Here is a 24032-nt window from a genome sequence, read left to right on the forward strand (position 1 = left end):
TAAATAAACGCGCACACAGATTACCGTACTTAACGAACTTCTATTGCTAGACCTATTATGCCAGTCGCCTAAGCACAAAAAAAAAAAAAATCGACAATAGGAAACTAAAATAAAAGAAAAAAAGAACGGTTTAAAGACGGTCTTAGAAATTGTTTACAGAAAAATCTAACGGAACCCGTTCGTATATAGAGTAAAACAGATTGCTATTATATATGGTGTTATAATACAACTGGCGGTATTTAAGAAGAAGAAAAATAAAAAATGAAATAATATTGCTTATCTCGTACGTCATACTCGGTGGTTGACTAAAAATAATTAAACAGTTTTTCTGATGACGGTTAAAAAATATATATATAAAATATAAATATTTTAAATTGTCATTAATTACTTATACTTTTACCAATAGTTATAATATTTTAATTATATGCGTAATACAATTATTCAATACTTGAATATAGACAATTATAGTAATTATTATTGTCCGTTGTTTAATTACTTTATTAACATTTAAAAATGGATAATTCCAATATTACAGATTACAGGAGTATCGTCAATGGACGGCTTCTTCTTCACTTCTCCACTTCTCAAGTACCAAACACTAAACTTATACATTATAATTTATGCTTACTGTACGCATAATATTGTATAGTGAAAATAAAAAACATTATATGTTGAGTATTGACATAACATTGATGTTGATGAATATATGTGTTATTACAGAATTTATGAAAATCATAACAGTAGCTAAATATTAAATTTTCATTAATACTTAAAATAACGATTTTTTTATAAGTAAAAATCTATTTGAAAATGTTATATAGGTAATAATAAAAATATAATTATAAATGTGTATTTTGTGGCTGAAAAAAACAATCAAACGTGCAATAAAGGAGATTTGTTTGTTTCTGTATTAATGTATATTAACATAATATATTAGTTTAAGAATAATTATAACAGTATCATTTATATAGTGTAATATTATTATGTTTACGTGTTCACTGAATAAAAAAAACCATTGTTAATTTTTGATTTTCAGGTACACAAATTTCTTCTGAAATTAACAAAAAACGTAAGCGCACAGTAAAAGACGATGAAGACCAGCTGATAAATCGTACGTATATTATAGGTCAACGTTTTCGTTCAGTAAATTAATCATATTCTTCATTATTTAAGATAACGATTTTTTTTATAACTAGAAATCTGTTTGAAAATATTGTATAGGTAAAAGGTAATAATAAAAAATATAATCATAAATGTGTATTTTGTGGCTGAAAAAAAAACAATCAAACGTGCAACCAAGGAGATTTGTTTTTTTCTACATTAATATCTATAAACATATATTAATTATAGACTAATAATAACAGTATTATTTATATAGTGTAATATTATTCTGTTTATGTGTTCAATAAATTAAAAAAAAAAACCATTGTTAATTTTTGATTTTCAGGCACACAAATTTCTTCTGAAATTAACAAAAAATTTAAGCGTACAGTAAAAGACGATCAGGACCAATTGATAACCGGTACGTATATTATAGGTCAATGTCTTAGTTCATAAATTAATCATATTCTTTATTATTTAAATTTTATAATATTTTAATTATTATTAAGCAATAAATATACAGTTAAAAATCGATAAGTTAAACAAATTCCACTGTGCTTATTATTGAGTATTTATTTTTTTAATTATGTTTTATTATTTGTTTTAATAATGTTTAATTGATAATAATACACACTACAATAGTGAACACCGATAGGATATAGTAAAAATTAAATATTATAATATACATCTCTAAGTAATTATTTCTTTGTATAACCTCTGAACTACGACTTATCGATGTTCCACTGTATAATGTATATATTATATTAATTATTATACAATCTAATAGGACAAGCGCATATACAATTTTCGTCCACCTCCACTGAAAAAAATATGACCAATCCGGAATACTTTCATCGTGTGGGTCATGCTCAGTTCAACGATTTCGCGGTTAACGAAGTAAGTATAATACTGAAGTTGTATTTATTTATTATTATAGCTTAAACATTTTAATCGTTTTAGAACTAATAAAGTAATTATTAGTAATACAATTATATTAACAAATAAACTTTAATGTTGAATAGTAAAGGTAGGCAATCAAAATGATAAATATTTCAAAAGTCTATACATTTTATTTGTTTTATTTAAAACAGGAAACTACCATAGTATAATAATATAATTTAATATTTATATATGTAAAATATATCACATATTATCAATATTTTAGTTTCTCGATAACGCTCGTATGGCCAACGTAATCGCTTGGAACTGTAATTTTTTGGATCCCACTTCATATAATTGGAATGATAAGGCAACCACAGATGACCTAACAGACGGCTGTCGAACCATCGATCATACCAGTGCGACGACGTGCAGCGATGAATTTATGTTCATAGTGCGTATTATTCTGATTTAATAACAACACGTGTGTAGTACCTCAAAATACTATTACAATATCATGTTGCGTCACTTTCTCGTTTTGTTATAACAAAACGGTTACCTATAATACTATATTTGTTGATATTTTAAATTAAATTAAAATAATTGAACAATCAGACGGACAACCGCGTATTCACTGCATTTATCATTTTCATGTACAATTTCAACAACGTTTTTCAATAAAAAAAAAAAAGTGTAATGAAATAGCATACTGCTAGAAATCGTAGCATTGCAATAACACACGCCTTTGGACGAGTTTCGTCATCTTCAGTCAAATTATACGGACTTATATTATCTTTAATTGACGTGTCTATTAGTACCGTAGAATGGTTATCGTGCTCGGTGATCATTATGATGATTCTGTGATAATAACAGACAAATCGATAAAAGACAATATACGCCCGTATAAATTGACCGAAGATGACGAAACTCGTTCAAATGTGTGTATTGCAAAGCTACGAATTCTGTATTCTATCATTCTACATATTTTAACTTTTTTTTTCTTGTTGACATTTTACCTGTTGACTAACTGCAGTGATCGCAACAGCTCTTTTTTATTAACTTGTCTAATTTAATTTGAAATTTAAATTCGATTAGTCAAAAACGAAAAAATCGTCTGTAGCAACTGTTATTACTCCGGATAGTTCGCAAATTACTCATAGCAAATTCAAGTCAACAGTCGACAACGACGACACCAGTGCAGAGGTACCTATACGAACGCTATACATTATTTTATTATAGTGTTTTATATTTTTATTGTAATTTTAAATCCCATTTTAGATATGCTCGGAAGAAATAGTTGGAGGCTCTACTACATCGACGGTGTCCGGACATAACGTCAAATCTACGCAGCATCCTTCCATCACATTATCCGAGCACAATGATAATAATTCTATGACGACGAAGTGCTCTATAGTGGAACAGAACATACGGCCTTATAAATCAGCTGGATATGACGGTTCAAGCTCAATGGTGTGTGTATTTTTTAATATCCACCATTTTAATATCTTATCATCGATAATATTTTATTAGAAAATTAGATATAATAACGTATTTTACTCTTATCTCAACACTCTCCGAAGTGTCTGTGTGTGCTGTGTAGTGATTATTGAATGGTAAAAACCGCCTTGAGAAAATTATATAAGTGGAATTTTGCAGTGATGACGTAAGCGCACTCATCTTAAATTCTTAATCTGACGGTTAAATTACTCCGTCGTTTGCTGAAATATTACATCTGTGACAGATTAGAAATGCTAGCGATTCGGGATGGTGTGAATAATATTGTAATAATTTCTTTAATAGTTATGAACACACACACAAACGCACATTTACATATCATATTGAGAAGCTGATATGGGTTGGTAGGAGGGGACAGTTTGACCACCGAGCATATATAAATATATTTTATTACAATATTTTCTGGATTAACTTCTATTTATTATGCTACATTATACTTTGTAAGAAGGAATCATTTTCTTTAATTAATCAAGTCTAACCGTTTTTAAATTTACAGAATATCATTATTAAGAGTAACCAAATATTTATGTAGTATAATTACTTTTGATTTTCATAAGTTATAATAATATACCTATATTTTTTAGTTAAATATATTAAACTTATTACTTCGAGTTTAACTATAACTTATTTATATCGATTTATTGTATATACTTTAATTAATTTGTAGATGGTTGCGAGGAAGACTAAGTGTTTAAACTGTTCAAATGTTATGACTTTATACACTGATTACAAATACGTAAGATGTCGCGTCTGCCAATAACAATTGATGAAACCTAAACCGAAGTTATTTAAAAGTTTTTTTTTATATATATATTATAATATTGTTCTCAATAACCTAATTAAGTGTTATCCTGTTTAATGTTCATGTTCACAATAAAAATTGTACACAATTTAAATAATTATTTGTCTATAAACGCGTGTGTTATATAAATATTCAATAAAATATTAAATAATTGTTATTATTTGTTTAATTTCCGATATTATTTTTGAATAATTTAAGTAAAAAACGACAGAATGATATTGATCTATTATATTATTAATATACATTTCTTTTTACCCATTATACGTATGGCTTATTATAGTGTATTAAAAAAATATAAAAATTCCTTTTAAATTATTAAATAATCAAATTACTGTCCATAATATTATGATTAGAATATATTATTAACTTCATAACAATGTATGCAAACAATTATAGAATTAATTTTTATTATATTTTAAGAAAATAACAAAATAGTACATAATGAAGTATCTGTCATGTATTAACGACTCCAGGAAACACTTACAATTATACAGGTACATTACTTTTTACCTTTATCCTGTAATCATTTTAAGTTACAATATTATAACTTTTAACATTTATTTTTGTTAATATTCATATACAAATATTAAGACTAATACTATTATATTACCATTAAGTTATATTTTACTAATTACATATTTTTGTTAATGATGTTATATTAAATATTATTAAGTCACTTACCATAATCTTTTATAACAGTATAATAAATAATAAATTGATTTTCGTTTTTCGATCCAAAGTTATATTAGATAATTGTTATTTAAAATTTTATTTACAACACTACGCGATTGGCAAAAATTGCAATTTGCTATTCATCTATATCGACATAAACATTAACTATCATTTTTAATGTTTATGTAGGTATGATATGTTTTTAGAGGAAAGTAAAATAACATGTTTGCAATTAATTTATTGACACAATTTTTTAGGAATAAAGTCCTTATTATACATTTTTAAATAAACTATTAATGAAGAGTATATATTTAGTTTACATGAAAACAAAATGTAAGGTGATTTAACTAATGTGGTTTTTTTTATTGACATTATTTGGTGCATATGTGAACGTTGTTTTGTTTAAATTATTCGTAAAACTATGAAATAAATGGAATATTATATTTTAATCAACGTTTTTTTTTTTTTTTATTTGCTTCAGTTCATAGTTTATTATATTATCGAAATCGAATGTAGTAAATTATTTACGATGCAATAGCAACGGAACACCTGAACTTATATTAAGTAAAGTGACGATGCCAAGGCGGAGATAGGTGTCCAAGCACTGACATGCGACTATAATAAAATATTATGGTATTTCAATTAGCTATTTTATATCCGCTTATAATATTAGAGTATGGGCATCGCGGTGTCGTAATAGTGTTTTCGTTTTCGCGTCGGCACGACCGACCGGTTAATCATTTTCCGGTTTCTGTACGGGCTAACTTAATATTATATTTATAGGTACACAGATTTCAGCAGTTCTATAATATGTGATTATAGTGCGTATAATGTTATTATATGCATTTCGTTTTTGTTACAAAAATTGTTTTGCGTTTATTTTATTACTCCCCGACATAGGTTGTACACGTTTTATTATTATTACCTACTATGTGTATTTGTATATATCTAAAGTTAGATCCAAGGATATATTTATTATGCATTTGTTTAGTGATCCACCTTTATTTATTGTGTGAATGTACTAAATTTATAATTATCATTAATAACTACTAATTAATTTGCTTGTGGGTATTGGTAAATAATATTCTTTGTATGTCTGAATAAATATTACGATAGAAATTATTAATTTATAAATCAGATATATGCGATTTCATCTATTCTATTTTATTTAGATAACGGGATTTCACACTATATTATCTATTTGTTGAACAAATGTTAAACAACCTTATCTTCTTAATTTATACAATATCGTATCCAAATATTGAGAGACTTTTAACTATTTATACAACAATTTACATAACTGAATATATTCTGAAAAGATCATTTTTGTCGCGTAAAAGAATAAAAAACTTCATGTGGTCTACTGCGGAAGAAGGGAGACTGAATTGCAAGCTTTATTCAATATTCGTCACAAATTACCATATCATCGGAAAAAACAGTTTACCAGTAGATTCTAGACGTACTTATTACATTTTTATAATTTATCTATACTACATTTTTTACAAATCAAAAAACCCATATATCTGCCTTTTAAATGTATAATACTCATTGTTTAATTTTGGGACCAAATCATTCTGAAATTATGCATGGAACTAAACTATAATATATTATGCTATGTTGATATTTATTAGAAGTTTAAATGTTTTTTGCCACAACTTCCATTTGATGTTTCTAAATACGCCACATAATTACTCGGGCCAGCATATGCGTCGCATTATAATATTGTTTGAGCTTGAAAATTTAACTAAATGATATAATAATATACCGCACAGTGTATAGTAACGGTCGTATAGCGTTCACGGAATAAGGCCAATTTTTCGATGTGTGACATTTTGTCATCACTTCGCATCAAAGCACCCCACTCACGTTTATTGCTCACTCTCTCTCACACACACACACACACAGACATATTTACATACGTATACATTTCGCTCTATTACCAGTTTCCTATATGTCAACACGGTAGCACATAGCTGTCAGCCGTGATGGGTTCTGTTTAAAATTCAGATGGGAACAATCAACGCCGCGGCCTCCGGTTATATTATATTATTATTACGTTTGGTATGTATAGTGGTAAAAAACATCAGCGTCGTCCATTAAAATTGTTTTTAACGTACATATAATACATATACATATGAAATCCGTAAATCCAATGTATAATAGTATACATATTATAAAATTGGATCACCACGATATATTACATTATCATAGTGGGGCGACGAAAATAATAATCATTTTCGTCAAACGTTCAACGAGCTGGCGGGAAAAAAACACTTTTTTGAAATTCCATTCGTCAAGTGTAAACAATTATAATGACCGTAACCTTTGGTACTTTGGCAGGTATGCATGAAAAATATTCATAATACAATACCATGAAAGTAGTAGGTAGATACCTACAACAAAATATAATATAGGTTAGTTCCAGGTTTTAATTATGATTATTAATTATTCAAAAAATCGTACGTTTTTTTTGCGAGAAATTAATTAAGGAAACTTGGATAAATACATAGTAATAAAACGTTATTTTATATTTATAATAGGTGCATGTATTCATAAGAACGAAGAGAAATGGCAATCATTCATTTTGGACAAATAATAATTAACAACCATCAAAGAAATCAAAAATCTCAAACGGAATTTTAATTACCTATAATATGACATGAAATTTATATAAAAAAAAAAAAAAAAACGTTTTTACGTTTACTGCGAGGTTAAAAACAATTTTCAACGGTAATTATCACAACCATCAACTGTTAACGCATCAATGATTAATGAAAATGTTTTAAGACCGCTTAGCAAAATCTACGACCGGTTTATTATACCATAGTCTTCAATACAAAATTATTAAAAGATGGTATTATTAAAATACACAATTTGATATACGAAGTATCTAATATAAATATATGTATATGTGTGTGTGTGTGTGTGTGTGTATGCGGTGCACATAAATATAATCTTAATTATTATTTTCTTCATGCTGCTAAGATACATTTCAATCGTCTATTTTTGGTTTGTGGAATCCGTATATCGCATGATGAAAAAAAAGTAACCATGTACGTAAAATTACGATGATTTTTTTTTTGTCTTACTAACAACAATTATAATCTGTTTTGGTATCAGACACTATGTTCGCACGGCTTTAAAAAATAAATGATCAAAAGAAACAGGAATTCTGCAATTACTAGTGTATAATAATATCTATCCCAATACCTGTTGTTGAATCGTATTGCTTCACAATCAAGGTCATATACGAAATAACTCAAAATAGAGGCATAAAGTTCAGATGATTTGATCTCATATTATACTAATAATTATATTAAACTATATAAAAACTAAAATAATAAAACAATACATTTAAATTCAGAATGATTATTGTGACATTGAATGAAGTAATATACCCAGGTTTTGTTGATTACCTATTCATAATAATTGTTTTTATATTATAATAACTTTGAAAAAAGAAAATGTTTGCGTTTTTATACATTACCTAGTTAGTTTTTTAGTTTTATATTTTATGTATAAATTATTAAAAATATAGCGTGTATGTAAAAACATTATTATTTTTTGAAAAACATAAAAACTAGTAGAGATTATATTGATAAGAAAAACCCAAGAATAATTATCAAAAAATAAAATAACCAAGCATAAATGACCAAGCAATAAATGCATTCTGTCATATCATATACGATATTATAAGGTTATATCTGTTATAAGTATATCCGTATTAAATAATAACTGCAGAAGAATTCATATTGTATAATATTATGATATATTTGATCCCAGGAAGTAAAATACATTGAATTTAAAGTATATTAAACACTATTAGCAATTTCATATTCTCAAAATAGTATTCGTGGAAATCGTCAGCAAGTTTCATTTTAAATAACTGGTTTTAAATAAACCCTGTTTAAAAAAAAATAGGTAATTATAATAAGATTAGATAATACAATTCACTAAGACGGCGCATATAGATCCACGAAAATTGTATAAACACACCATTCGTAATCATACTAAAATCAAAATTATACCATCAATTTATTATGAGTTTCATACCATGGTGGTAGATGAGTACCTTGGTAGTCTAAAAGTTCAACGAGAAATATGCGTAAAAAACTTTTTTTTTTTTTTGTAAAGTTAATGAATTATTCATGGCAATAAAAAATAATAACATGTACCTACGTGTTATTGATCCATATTTTTATTAATTTTAAAATTGTTTTGGTACGGTGTTATGTGTTATAAGTAATTAATTCTTTGTAAAAATCAATTACCGATTTAAAACCCTGAAGCTGAATCCCGAGTTCACAGGTATTTAACTACATACATTTCATGAAATGGTTTATTAATGTACAGTTTTATTATACTAATTGCACTCACTTGCATTTAAGTGTATATTAAACACCGTGCGTGTAATATAAAAATAAGTATATACAATGAAAATTGCATCAAATTATGTTTTATGCTAGTCGTTAAATCACGTGAAATAAATAAATCATACGAGAATGTGAAAATATGATTTTTACGAAGCACATTATTATACGATAATAGTGTAAAACGTGTTCTGAAGACATTGTTTTCGTACATTTTACCACCTACCTATTATTATACGCGATATTATAATAATAATGTCTTGGAGCGCGGACGAATTAAGGCCTCGTCCAAGGCACATTGATCGACGCAAATTGTTCGGTATCCGACTCGGAAGACAATTATGGTTGTCCATCCGAAAATCCAGTTATTTGTTCGGTACCAAATCGAATGTGGTTCTCGTCCAGTGTAAAAATCACATGTGATTTCCATCGTGTCTGAGTACCGACTACCGCGGTGATAGGATAATTATTGCAGACATGCTATATATGTTTTTTTGTATATATACCTTCTTAGATACTTGATTTAATATAGATATATCGTTATAAGGCCGCAAAAAGAAAAAAATATAGAAACAATTTTGATATATTACTTTCGCATACTTTCGTGAAAAATAATTGTTTGGTGTCATTAATAGGTATATGTTTATACGTCTAAATTATTTTTTATACACGTAAAATATTTAGCGAACATTTAGAACACATACTAAAAATCCATGTTTCACTTACTAAAAACAAAATTTTCATTTTTCTCATAGCTGTTAATGCTATACCTAAAGTAAAAAAAAAAAATCAATTTAAACGCAAATAGGATAAAATATATTAAGATATCGTTTCGATTCATGAAAATGAAGTAACAGCATGCATTTATTGTCAAACTTGGTTCTGCTGAAACTTCATATTTCGGAAGAGTGTTAAGTTTGTTTATATTTTTATATGTAATAAATAAAAAATTCAAAAATGTGTTACTCCATTTTACTCAAGACTTTGATTAAATTAAATTATTTATAAAATACTTAGATACATTTTTCTGGTAAAAAAAAAATGGTAATCCACACTATTCAATTACATTAATTAATATTCCATTTTATGATATTACTGTTTTACAGTATTTATATTTAATATTCAAATTATTTTTTTTGAATATTTTTGTTTCAAGATTGTATCTAATAGTACTTTATACTACCTATAAACTATCAGACATTGGAAATTACGATGAAAAGATTAGCTAGACTTTCTATAATACATACCTACTATGTGCATTTTTATAAAAATTATGGTTTTTCACCAATAATTTTATCTAAATTTCTAAAAATGTATCGATGAGTTACTACTAATAATAGAAACCTAATCGCAAATATATGTATATAAAAAAAAGTTATTTTGACACAATATCAAATTGAAACAAATAGGTAAATCGTATATTATAATACAGCCTGAAACCAGAGCGCCCAATAGTTAAAGTAAGCCGTTATAATTCACATATTATTATGCGATCTCTTAGATTTACGGCACGCCAGGTGACACTACAGAAAAATAAAATGTATATAATATTATACACAATAATAAAAACGGTATGTAACGAGACTTTGCAGCTGAAAATAAAAGTTCAAGGACGACGGTTACTAGACAAAAAATAATATTTATATCGTAGTCCTTCGCAGAGAATGTCTCAAGTTGGGACATATGAACATTATACAGTGCATGAAGATAAAGACTATAGAGTTGTAAGTAGTGTATTATTTCATAGTATTCTTGTCCTGACGGAAAGTCACTCGTTCGAGTACAGCAGGTTTTCAGACTCGACGACAGGATGGAAGCTGCACCGTAGTCCGTAATGTGATAGATGTATAAATAATTAATATCACATATAGCGCACTATTCTAACCCTTGACTTTTGTCTATTTCACAACAAAAACTTCACCCAAGTTCATTTTTATTTCTTTTTTTTTTTGTAATAAACAGATAAATATAATTATCAATATCGTGGACGGCTTTTGTACTTTTTAATAAGTATAGTTTTTTTTATTTATTAATTGATTACAATTTCAACCATTTATTTTAGTAATTTAAGTATATTTAACTTCATAAGTCAACTTATTTAATTTAAATTATTTTACTCGTAGAATGTGAGCAAATTAAAGATATGATTATACCATTCACGGAAGAATCATATATTCTTAAAATATTATGTTATATGTCATAGAGTATGCTTATAATTTAAAGTATTATAAATAAAAGAAACTATAAGAACTTTAAGTAAGTCAAACACTCGTAAATAACTGAATTTATTACTATCTATATCATATCTACGTACTTATAAGATATTTTCGTAGTTAAGTTATTATTCAATTTTAATCAATATTCAGGTTTTTAATACAAAACGCATAAGCAGAATACCATTTTCAAAATGTCGGTGTGCAAATACCACGAACTAAACAGTTTGTTATAAACAAGCTTTTATAAACTTTAAATGGGCGTAGGGGTATAATTATGGAGTGTGGTTAAGTCTCGTGGGACACAATTATTAATATTGGGCGGGCTTATTACTTCTATCATAATTTGAAAGGCTTATTCGAATATTAATATACATAGTTATGTAGCCGTTTTAATATATTGGTTTAGCGGCAATCGATATTCGTTTGCAAACGTTTTCGACAAATACAATACATTTTGTTCCGGAGAACGGATTAAAACAGGATTTGGGAAAACACACAATAAACACGAATACATATTATATTCACTCTACATAGAAAATACAAAAACAATCGTTAGGTATGAATTATAACGTTAAAAAAAAATTTTAAAAATATAGATAAATCCCCATATCGCACTCGTTCTGATCGTGAACGGTGTGACGGCGTCAACGACGTGAGACTCGTATAATAGCGTCAATGAGTATATAGTGACATAATTTAAATTATTGTAGCGGGACGAGATTCAGAGATCAAAGAATCGTCAACAGCGGAATTCGTCAGGTGCGGGTGCAGGTCATAACAGTTTTATAATGATTTTATACACAAGAGTTTTCACATAAAATAGACAAGATAAATCGGCAAACAAAGTTATTTAGATTTCAAGAATTTGAAAATACAACGTTCAAGTATATTCATAAATTCCATAATCAGAATTCCCTGCAATAAATTCATTATTAAATGAAAATATTGGGCCGAGCATACTTAATGAATTATCCGGTATACCTAAATAATAGTATAACTCTATAAAGTGAGTTAGTTATAATAATTATATGCGTTAAAGTTGTCCGACCACCACCGCTACAGATCGTGTCGAATACACGAGAAAACCCTAACGGAATAATTCACCAGTAATCGTAATTTCGATAAAATATTATTATTTTGCGGTCCGTTCGTCGTGCAAGCTTAATATTTCACGGCGTATTTTAACGCCAAAAGATAATCATTTCGACTTATGCCTTTTGTGTTTTTGACATCAAAATATTAGTCGAGTTCACAAAAGGGGATTTGTTTTTTTTTTAACGAAAGACACGCACAAGCATTAACATCGTGGTCAGTCTTGTATTTTCTTGTAACGTTTCTCCTCGTCCTCTTTCACCATACAAACCATTACATATTGTTCTAACAATATTCTTTTTATTTTTCATTTTTTATTATATATTTGTATATATATATATATTTTTAAACGCTTTACGCTAAACAAATTGTTTTTAAACTTATTTATTAGTAACGGTTTCAACTTTTCAATGGAGACATCGTTTAAATAAAATAAAATGGTTGTTGACATTTTTAATTTTACAATTTTTATTTATACATAGAAGATCAAAATAGGAATGTATAGGGTATGATATTCTACTAGTGTACTGTAGCACGTCGGTCGATCCAATATATTATTTATAAATTACATTCAATATTGCATAATTTTGAGAGTAATATCGTGTAATATTTATTGTTTCCACAAAAAGCCAACTATAGGTAGTATATTTTACTAATGTAGTGTGGATCTAATGTAGAACATTTGTTTAGAATAATTAGATAAAAAAAGCTGGTATAAAATGAGTCTAGGTGGTCTTAATCGTAGTAGAATACTGGATCACTATATCCTCGTAATCCACAACTAGTTGAGATATTTCGTACAATTTTAGTTCACTATAGCTATATGAATATATGATGCACCACATCACTGCTCGTCGAAGATCTATATACTTTTAAAAGTGTTAAATTATGATATGTTTTTGATTTAGAGTATTATAATTTAAAATACTTAAATGTGTAAGGACTATAGAAAGAGACCAAACACTTGTAAAATACTGCATTGTTTGTAATCTATACAAGAGAAAAGAGAGTATGTATCTATATGCTATTTTTAATATACGTAATATTAGATATGTTTTTAGGCTGGTTAAATTTTTGTTTGACCTTTTCGGTTTTACAGTTGTCACGTACTCATGTCAGGCAAACGATAACCATAATTATACTCGTATCAGTTAATCGTTATTAGATTGTATTGATTATTGTTTTACCAATTTCATATAGCCTATTTGGCGTCACATTTGTAACGACAACCAAAAATTAATAAATAAATAAAAAATATTTTGTTAACCGATTTTGCGTTACGCGATAAATCGTATATTTTAACATATTCAATTTGTTACGCTATATTTATTACATTATAACAGCGACCACCAAAATATATATTTATGTAATTATAATATGCTTTAAAGGTTTTTCATGCAGTGGAGAAAATATCGAGTTAATTTGTTTATAGTATATCATTTAATATAGTGTTATCATTATTATTGTGGGCGCACACAATGATATTGTTATTTTACAATAAAAAAATCACGTCTTTGGCAACAAATTTACATAAATGACGTCCACGCATAGAAGAGACGTTCACAGCTGTGGGTACATTATACATTATATATTTATAAATACAATATATATATATATATATAGTGTGGCTCTACTGCCCCTGCGTGAGTTGGCTCTTCCTGGGTCATACGTACTTCATGCATACATTACAGTAGAAATTAGTAACGACAATCAGGACAGTAAATAAAAAACGGACGCCTATTCGTAGGGTTTGAAGATGAAAAATCCGCTTTGGATTTTCTTGATTTAAAATATATATTAAAATCTAAAAAAAAAAAAACAATTTTAATATATCCGTTTAATAGCTTTAGAGAAAATAAAGAGTTGATTTATAATCAATAATCAAGTAACCTATATGGATTCTCGATATCTGCAATATAAAATCAGGTAGTCTTCATAATACGTATTACCTATGTTTTAATAAAAATCGTATGTACTGCGACGCGCGTGTCATGGCGTGGTAATATTGTACGCCATTCGTCAGGAGAAATCAAAAAGTAATTCCGGACCGGTTACAAAAATTATACGGTAGACGTCTAACTCCGGTGCAGAAAATTAAATATAGTATTATAGTACCTAATAATTATTATTATAATGGGCACACGAGTTGTAGGCGATACGAGCAAGTTCCAATACGTCCTATAATTAAATGGGGGTACCTACACCGCATCATAATATTATCGAAATCACTCGATTAGAAATAGGTAGATCGTTTATTATTACGTCAGTTTAAATATTTTTTTTCGGAAGAGATGACGACGATGATGTTATCATACGTATTTACAGTAAATTGTAAATATATCATATTATGTAACGAGTGAGTATATTAATATAATTATTATGTCCACGTCGACCGACTAAATAACTTTTCATTTTTTTGTTGTAGTCAACCGCGATGATATAAATCCAGACTAAACATAATATTATAGTGCAATTTCTTGCGGCGCGTATGAAATATTACATTTTTTTCGATCTAAATTTATTTATTTTTGTTTTAAACTATAACCTTTCAAAGGCTATGGAATTGAAACCTTGCTGGAACCATTTTTTCAAAATTCTTTTAAAAACTGAAACTGAAATCAGAAGTATATATTATATTTTTTTTTTGAGATTTATTACACTACGGGTTTACAATTCAATTTAGACTTATTGGGGTTTTACAGTACCAATTCTCTGTAGTTCTGTGTATTTGTATAATGCACATAAAATGCTGATCTAAAAAACTTTTCAAAATTTAACGAATACTGAATATGTAATAAATAAAAATAAGTTTAAAATCAATAAATGAATAATTTTCAATATTAAAAATAAAAATAATGATATGCTTAGGTTATTAAACTTCATGGACAAGTAAGTACCTATACCCCCTACTCTACAATCAATATATATTCTGTAAATATTATATAAATATAGATATATAATTTTTAAATTTAAAAAACTAAATCTAGAATTCGTAAGCATTTTAAAACTTCGCATACATGAATATAGTACAAAAATGTATGTATGTTGCGTGTATACATGTTTGTATCACTCAATTTATTTATAATTTATGTACATAGCGACATAGGTATATTGTATATTTTTTATATATATAAACAATGGAGGCTTTGTCGGTAGATTTTTGATCGTGTTCTTACAATATTGTGACGTTGGTTTGACAATGTTACAAACGCACTCGTGTTGATCAAAAGGTAACGATAACGATCGAGCACAATCGTGATTCTAAAACTACTGAAGTGAATGTTAGTCAATACTAGCAGCCAATTCAATTGATACCGGTCTCTCTCTCTCTCTCTCTCTCTCTCTCTCTGGGCAATTATTTTCGAAGAAAATATGTTTTTTAACGATCACGGTGCCTACGTTTACGTGTATACGTCGTCTTACGACCAGAACCTAAAAAGTAGGTTTAGCGTATGCAACAAACGTTTGTACAACGAGTAGTTATGCACTGCGTTATAATATACTATCGCAATAATATAATATAATAATGTACAATAAAATCGGATTGGGATAATATTTAGAAATATATAACTTTTTTTTCGTCTTTCTAAATTTGTAATTCGATGATCAGAAATTGAGAAATCTTATCCGATAAAAATGTCAACGTTATATGTACTAACTAGAAATCGGACGGCAAAAAACTTTTCGTCGAAGTAATGGAATTGGTTTTCTGTTGGTTACTGCGATGCGTTTTCCAGAAACTATTTCTTCATCATAGCGTCAAATAAATGAAATAAGTTAAAATGAAACCGTATAACAATATACATTATTATAGTAAACATACGCCAAACGCTACGCAAAATTAATCAAAATCGATGTAATAAAATAATATGCATAAAGCAAGTTATATTTTTACCTAACCTAATATGGCGTATAGGTATATTACATGTGCATATTATAAAACGTACATAAGTCTTTTACAAACTAATCTTTTTATGTAGATGTATAACAATTTGAAGTTCAAATTTCGCATATTTAGTAACGGTTTTTTAGAAATGTACGTACAGGTGATAGTTTACCCGCCAATTTATTAGAAAAATTATATACCCAATATAATATACACGAGTAAGAAAGGTATCCTCGGGCACACGAATACATTTTTAGATTATGAACGAAGTGAGGAATGTATTGATTTTACAATGATGAATGTTTTTTTTTTTTGTGTGTGTCTGTCATCACGTTTTGGTGTAGAAATAATGCTTTGATTTTTTACTTCAGCCTCTCTATGTAAAGGAAAATACTCTCTATAATAATTTAGTTGGTGTTTTGAGGGGTCAAAAGTAAAAAAAATCCAGTAATTCCAGTAATTTTCAAAAGCGTTAGGAAAAACCCCAAAAAAGTAACGGAAAAAACGGGAATTTTTACGCATAATCAGAATTCGACAAGATCGATTTTTTTATTTTGCTCTAACTCAAAAACAAATCATTGTAAATACTTTAATTTTTCACCAAAATCATAATATATAAGCATTATCTATTTACGATTGAATTTTCAAAATATTTTGACTTTTTAAGCTATTTATATACAATTGAAATTTTCAATTTATTTTTTTTTAAGTTTTTTTTTTTTTTTAAAGGCTTTAAAAAAAATTTGGCAATTCAAAAAATCTTTAAAATGTAATACAAGGTTTATTTTAAATTGTACTTATCGTAGTAAAAAAAATCAAAAATCATTAGACACAATTTTTGTTTATAAGCGTTTAAAGTTCAAATGTTTACGAAATATAACAAAATCGCGAAAATTGCAAGGAATTTTGAAGTAGAAAATTCATAAAATGTTTGTGATTTATACCTAATGTTAAAAAACCCAATACAAGGTTATCCATAAGTTTTCCTTCAAGTAACTGTAAAAAAAAAATTCTAGCCTCAATATAGAAAAAATGTATGAGCTAATCACGTAAAATAACAACATATTACAATTTAAATATAGGTAATAATATAATATATATTACTAATTATCTTAGACTGACAAATCAACTTCGTTCAGAATCGTTTTTCGTGTACAATGATACCTGTCATTGCATTCAAATTTAACACAACCATTATAGTGACCTACTCTCCATCTCTTGTATACAGCGGAAGGATACCAACTTGCCCACCTTTTTTTTGGGGGGGGAGGGGGGGGTGTCAAGAGAGTATTGTCGATATAGGATATCGCACGTTTTTGATATGGACGGTGGTGGCAAGTCGAAGCGAAGGGTGCATGCGAGAAACAGGGACATGAGACTTATAGGGGGAAAGAGTTCTTATCGTTTGTTTTGTGGATGTCGTTCAATTTGGCACTACTCCTCGGGGCTGCTTGGCCGATAAATTAAGAGGGTCATTCTCGGAAGACGCTCGCGTATATACTAGTTACTAGCTGCACCGGTTATCTGGCAGTTCGATCTCTCCGCAAGCGCTCCTCGCCTTTTCTCTAACCATCCCCCGATAACATTACGCGTATACAATTCGACTGCGATAGGGAAGTTTTGCCAAAACGTGAGTATATATCTTCAGTTCTTCCTCGTCCTTCTCGTTGTCGTCGCGCGTCGTCGTCATCGTCGTCGTCACTATTCACCCTCCCCTCAACCATCCCTCAACAACTAGAAGAGATTGTATAATAAACCGTGTTTGGGCGGAATAATAGAAAAATAACCGTCCGTTTCGACACAACATCAATATAATATAGTGTGAAGATGAACGGGCACCAGAAGTAGGCGTCGTGAAAAAACTATATACGTATTATATATATATATATATATATATATATATATATATATATGTGTGCTGTATTATACTAGTCATTACTGTAGTCGTATGACGTTTACTCGAAATAAATCCACACGGTTCGTCCGTTTTTGACAGTTCAGTAACGATGATAGTATATATTGGATTGATTAGATATTTATATTTTATTGATATTACTATCAAAATATTATACACCTATCCATGTACAATATTATTTAAATTAAACAAGCTCTATTAAAATAAATTTGTTTTATTCTTTACATTACATTCGTTGTATTGTATAGGTTGGTATGATTTACAAAAAATAATTAATGAAAATACGTTAAAAATAAAATTACGTTTTACAGTAAATTTGTGCAAGTAAATTGCATTATACGATAATATTACGGATAATACAAATAATGTCAATACATTTGGGTAAACAGAAATTGATAATTAGAAGATGTACCTACTCAAATTCTGTAATTTTTTTTTTCATTTTTGTTATTATTTAATGTATTATATTTAATTAAAAATTATTTTATTTCTATAAATTCCTATGTACAATTTATTAATTCAATTTAATCATTATCTATACATACAAAGTTTTTTTTTTTTTAAATTGATTGTTTTAGGTAATATTAATGTTTGGTATAAAATGTTAGACTTTGTTTGATTTGTTTGCAAATTTATGTTTAGCTAAAACCTTTTGATTAAAGTCAATTTGTTTATGGTATTTATTGCAATTTTTTTTAAAGATTTAACAATCTCGTAGAACAATACATGTTCATGCGGCACGAAAAAACACTTCAAAATCAAATTTACCTATATATATATATATATATATTATTTTTATTTCCATCACCCTATCTAGAAATAACGGTTCGTTTACAGTTGGCAACTATCATGGGTATATATAACTAACAAACAGAATCGTGAACTTATCAAAACACTCATTAGACCACACTTAATTTAGAAATGATAGGATAAAAAAAAACCAAAACAATTGCTAACGACTGCTTTAAACGAACACGAATAATAATAATATGTAAACACGTCACCGTGCTTGCGGAGACCTTAATGAGAATTTATATGTTCGCATTTTGCTACAAAGTGGTTAATAAGTGTATATGTGTGAGTGTGTGTTTTTTATTTATTTTTTTCAAAGGAAAACGATACTGACTGTAGGACCTCACGACTATGGAAATAATTCTCATTTAAATAGGCAGAAAAAACAAGAAATATACAAGAAAAATGAAACAAAATATTAATAGAAATGTTTGTCGTAACCTACGCGGCATGTATATTATAATATAATAATAATAATATTATAATGTGTAAACACGGGATGAGAAGTAGCCCAAGGGTCACTGGAGATGTGGTTTGGCGCGTTTACACCGGTTACTGGTCAACGGTTGTTGAGTGGGGATGGAGCGGGAAAATTTGATTTATGATACGTATTCAATAGAAAAACTGTTGGCATAAAATTCAAATAAAACAAATGACTTTGGTTCAGTTTGCTCGGTATCGGCCAACGTGCTTTGAGGTTTGCGATATCTACCGTGGGTGGACACCCCGAATGACCGACCCACAAGTTTTTGACCTTCCTCAAATTTAAATAAAGTTTTGTTTTATTATTATTGTAAATCGTTTATCACATTTATAACACCAAAATTAAACATTGAGAAAAGGTGCTTATAATAAGTAAAGTATCAAAAACATTCAACTATGAAATACATGTACATTAATTTTAAATTGTTATTGATGAGAAATTATCAGTTCGATAAATCGTACCATTAAACATTAAATATGTACGTTTAAAGTTGAGTAATTGCAAATAGATTATTTTGAAATATGCACATAATATATTCATTAGATCATAAACATGTACGGAACTATTAACTCTTTTCTTGGATAATAATATACTGTGTTAATACATAATATTATCCATAAAATAACTAACTACCTACTCATAAAACTAAGCACTTCATAAATTATATACAAATACTGTATAATATAATATTAAATGATATAATATACAGTTATTAAATAGTTAAATTAGATTATTTAATTTAAAAAAAAATGAATTATTTCTTTGACTTCAGGAAATAATAAACCAACAAATATTACTCAAAAACTCATTTAATTTTTAATTTATTTAAAACATAATATGGATAAATTAATGGTTTCCAAGATTTTAAAAGTAAAATTATATCTATTTTTATCGTTTTTATTATATCTATGAATTCCAGAATACATAATAAAAAATATGACATTATATTTAAGAATAGATTATATTTTGTGGTATTAATTTTGTGGTATTATGTTAAATTTAATTTGTGCTATATAATCATAGCAAATTGTACACCACAATACATTTTAAATGTTAGTTTTCTGGTAATAACTTATAACCGTAAATTTTATTTTATTTGTGGATTATATCATCTCTGTATAAATACGAGTGCATACAATGTATCCATTTTGTAAAGGAAATCATTTAGTTGAACATTTTATTAATAAAAAAAATGTTACTGTATTATAAATTAAAATACTAAATCTATTATCAGCTAGTATAACACATCTGATCACAACTAACAAATAACATTGAAAGTTTATTTTTATTAAATCGATATTATATATGATTGATACATAAGCCAACATTTAAATCTTTTGTCTCTTCCACAAAAATACTAAATTTCAGTCTCAGTGACACAAATAATTAAATTTCATATTTTTTTCAAAAATCTATTAATATTTGATTAAGTTATTCTAGTGAATTTCTTGTTCTCCTATTCATTAAAACGAGAAATATTTTCATAGTCACGAGGTCTTACTATCAGTACTATAAAAACTAACTAATTGAAAAAACTTCAAGAATATCAATAATTTGTCAGTACTAAAAATACTTTTAAAATAGATGCGAATAGACTGAAACATTTTAAGCTTTTACTTGTCCATGAATTCTAACAATGACATGGGTAAAATTAATCAAACTGTTAATGAAATATATATATCAAAAAAAAATACAAATACAAATAGGTAATAAAAAAGAAGTACAAATGTTCAAGTGAAAATTTTCTAAATTTATATGAATCGTAGTCATTTATAAGGTTATCAGTGTTATCACGTATGAATTAATGTTATAAATCACTAGGTATCAAAAACCAAAAAAATAACTTGTCGAGAATTTTACCTTATTTAGACTCAAATATAATCAAACAATGTGTGGAAAAAAATAATATGTATAAACGATAAATTCTAATTTATACCTAATAATCTTTGGCGTGATTGAAGTAGTGTAACGCGATCAAAAACGTTAATGAACCTCGATACGTTGGGAATTCATCACATTAAAGTAAGTAGGTAAGTATCGTCGTTCCTTAGATAAGAGTAAGTACATTTTAGGAATGTTCCTTCTAAATTAATAAACGATTTATAATAAACAAAGGTGACAATTACCGTCACATTAGTTGTCAATAAGATATCGATCATTTTTAGTTGGACCCGTCATCGAACAGAATCATTTTATTAATGTCAAGGGCAGAGGCGATCGTTGTATTCAAATATCGAAGAGTATAATCATTAATAATGCACGCAACGCATTGGCTCGAGAAGAGCGAAAAGACACGAGTGGTCAACAACCACGAGTAATGAGTATCGAAGTGTTGTACCGTCCGCACCTACTTTTCAATATATTATTATCGTATTTTTTTTTCTTTATTATTTTTAAATGATACATGTGCATTTCCGATGAATTATTAGAAAAACGTGACATTTAAAATTACATGAATGAACATATTTTACCATCTGAAACGCATCAATGTTATCGGATTGACACAAATCTTACTGTGTACAACTGAATTGCATTATAAATCAAGTAGCCACAATACAACAATGATGTATAGGTATTATATAGCTGTTAATTAAAACAATATAATATATTATAACGTATATACAATGTACTTCTCATACGAAATATTCATATTATACTATTATAAATAAACACGTGCTACGAAAACCGCAATGTACCCCAACATCACCTGAACAACACACAATTATTATTAATTACTGATGTAAGATAATAATAATTGTAATATATCACACTGAAGCGCATAATACACAACGAATCGACATTCGATTTTAGTCTATGTATGTTTATACAAAGTGGTCGATCGTGATGCACAACATATACTAATATAATAATAATAAGTATATAATGTGTGTATGCAACAATATGCATTACAGGTATCGGCTCATATTCAAGTGTTTGATGTAAATTCATCCAGAACGTTACCGTGTCCACGGGGCGTATTGAAATAAAATAATTATTATTGTATATTCGTTGTAGGTATATCTGTGCAAATAATCAATACGTTGGTACGGCATTGTTTGTGATATATAAAATAATTTTTTTATAAATAAAATTTAGATTCCACGAATTACCAATTTTGTAGTAAACTGGAGAAATTATATTATTATTTTCAAATCACATATTGTCATTAAACGACGTTATTCTTAAAACAATAATACGTATTGACGTAGGAACGTACGTGACTCGGGTAACTCTGGTGCTCGGTGTGTTATTAAGTATAGGCCGCAAAAATGGTTTTCTCGATAATACAAGATATTAGTATTTTATTGATCGCGTCAATATTTTGTGGCGGTATATATGTCATCATTATACACACTGGGAAATACAGCTATTATTTATAGAGCAGCATAAATCACAACAGAATCACGTTCTCGACAACCTTACCCAACCAACCGATTGAGATAGCTTGAAAAAAAAAATACAAAATACAAAACGCGTAAAAATAATCCAAATTGATCTCTCTCCGTGTGTGTGTGTGTGTGTGTGTCTCTCTCTCTCTCTCTCTCTCTATCACTCACACTCACACTCACATTAACACTCACACTAACACTCACTATATCTCTGTATTTGATATCGGAGGACGGTAAAATTGTCAAAACATTTTCGGGCCATACATGTATATATAATATAAATATATATATATATATTAAAGTATTAATATATCGTGTATAGCAATATAGTCGTCGTTATTATTTACGCGCTAACGTTTCTTCATTCCGCCGCGTGCGCACGAGACGTATAATTATTTCCGAATCAAACGAACCATCTAATGGGCCGCCATTGCCCCCGAGGGTACTCGGAGTTTTACACGTCGGTTATATACATATTTTTTTCCATCGAAAATTACCATAATCGCTCCGTGCCCCGGAACTTTGAAAGGACGCGTCGAACGGAAAAAAATTGCAAAAGGAACAAAAAAAAAAAAAAATACAGGAAGACACACGGAATCCAAAAATTACCCAAAACTTCAAAGTTCGGAAGAGCATCGTGACGGCGAGTGCATCTTTCACTGCTGCTGTGTGCTAAGAATACAATTGAAATATCAAATCGCGATAATATAATGATCATTTATTCCGCATCGCAGAATATAATATTGTATTATTAATACATATTACTCTGTGCACAGAACGGCGGTCAATATTGCAATATGTATAACATGTGCATTACAATAGTTTAATTATGAGGAAACACTTCCATTGTAACTCGACCGACAATTTATTACAGTTGGTCCTAAATATATATTATGTAACAATATGTCTGTATAAATCT

General features: G+C 28.1%; 2 protein-coding genes across 6 annotated transcripts in view; one reads left to right on the forward strand and one right to left on the reverse strand.

The window, feature by feature from the left end:
- Positions 1-24032, reverse strand: part of LOC132919425 (monocarboxylate transporter 10) — a 329301-nt gene that overhangs the window by 59570 nt on the left and 245699 nt on the right. The gene's annotated exons all lie outside the window — the stretch shown is intronic.
- On the forward strand, positions 2011-5040 carry LOC132919427 (uncharacterized). Its single transcript, XM_060981021.1, has 5 exons — positions 2011-2128; positions 2267-2434; positions 3076-3183; positions 3259-3450; positions 4163-5040. The coding sequence occupies exons 2-5, from the start codon at positions 2285-2287 to the stop codon at positions 4253-4255; spliced, it is 543 nt and encodes a 180-aa protein (XP_060837004.1). The 5' UTR covers positions 2011-2128; positions 2267-2284; the 3' UTR covers positions 4256-5040.

This window comes from Rhopalosiphum padi, chromosome 2 (genome assembly GCF_020882245.1).
Source record: "Rhopalosiphum padi isolate XX-2018 chromosome 2, ASM2088224v1, whole genome shotgun sequence".
In the NCBI taxonomy this organism is placed as follows: Eukaryota; Metazoa; Arthropoda; class Insecta; order Hemiptera; family Aphididae; genus Rhopalosiphum; species Rhopalosiphum padi.

Bases quoted from the DNA above. Each gene is read 5' to 3' on its own strand.
- LOC132919427 (XM_060981021.1), top strand. From the start codon at position 2,285: ATGGCCAACGTAATCGCTTGGAACTGTAATTTTTTGGATCCCACTTCA. The intron at 2,435-3,075 runs GTGCGTATTATT...AAATTCGATTAG, and splicing joins GCGATGAATTTATGTTCATA to TCAAAAACGAAAAAATCGTC. The intron at 3,451-4,162 runs GTGTGTGTATTT...ATTAATTTGTAG, and splicing joins ATGACGGTTCAAGCTCAATG to ATGGTTGCGAGGAAGACTAA.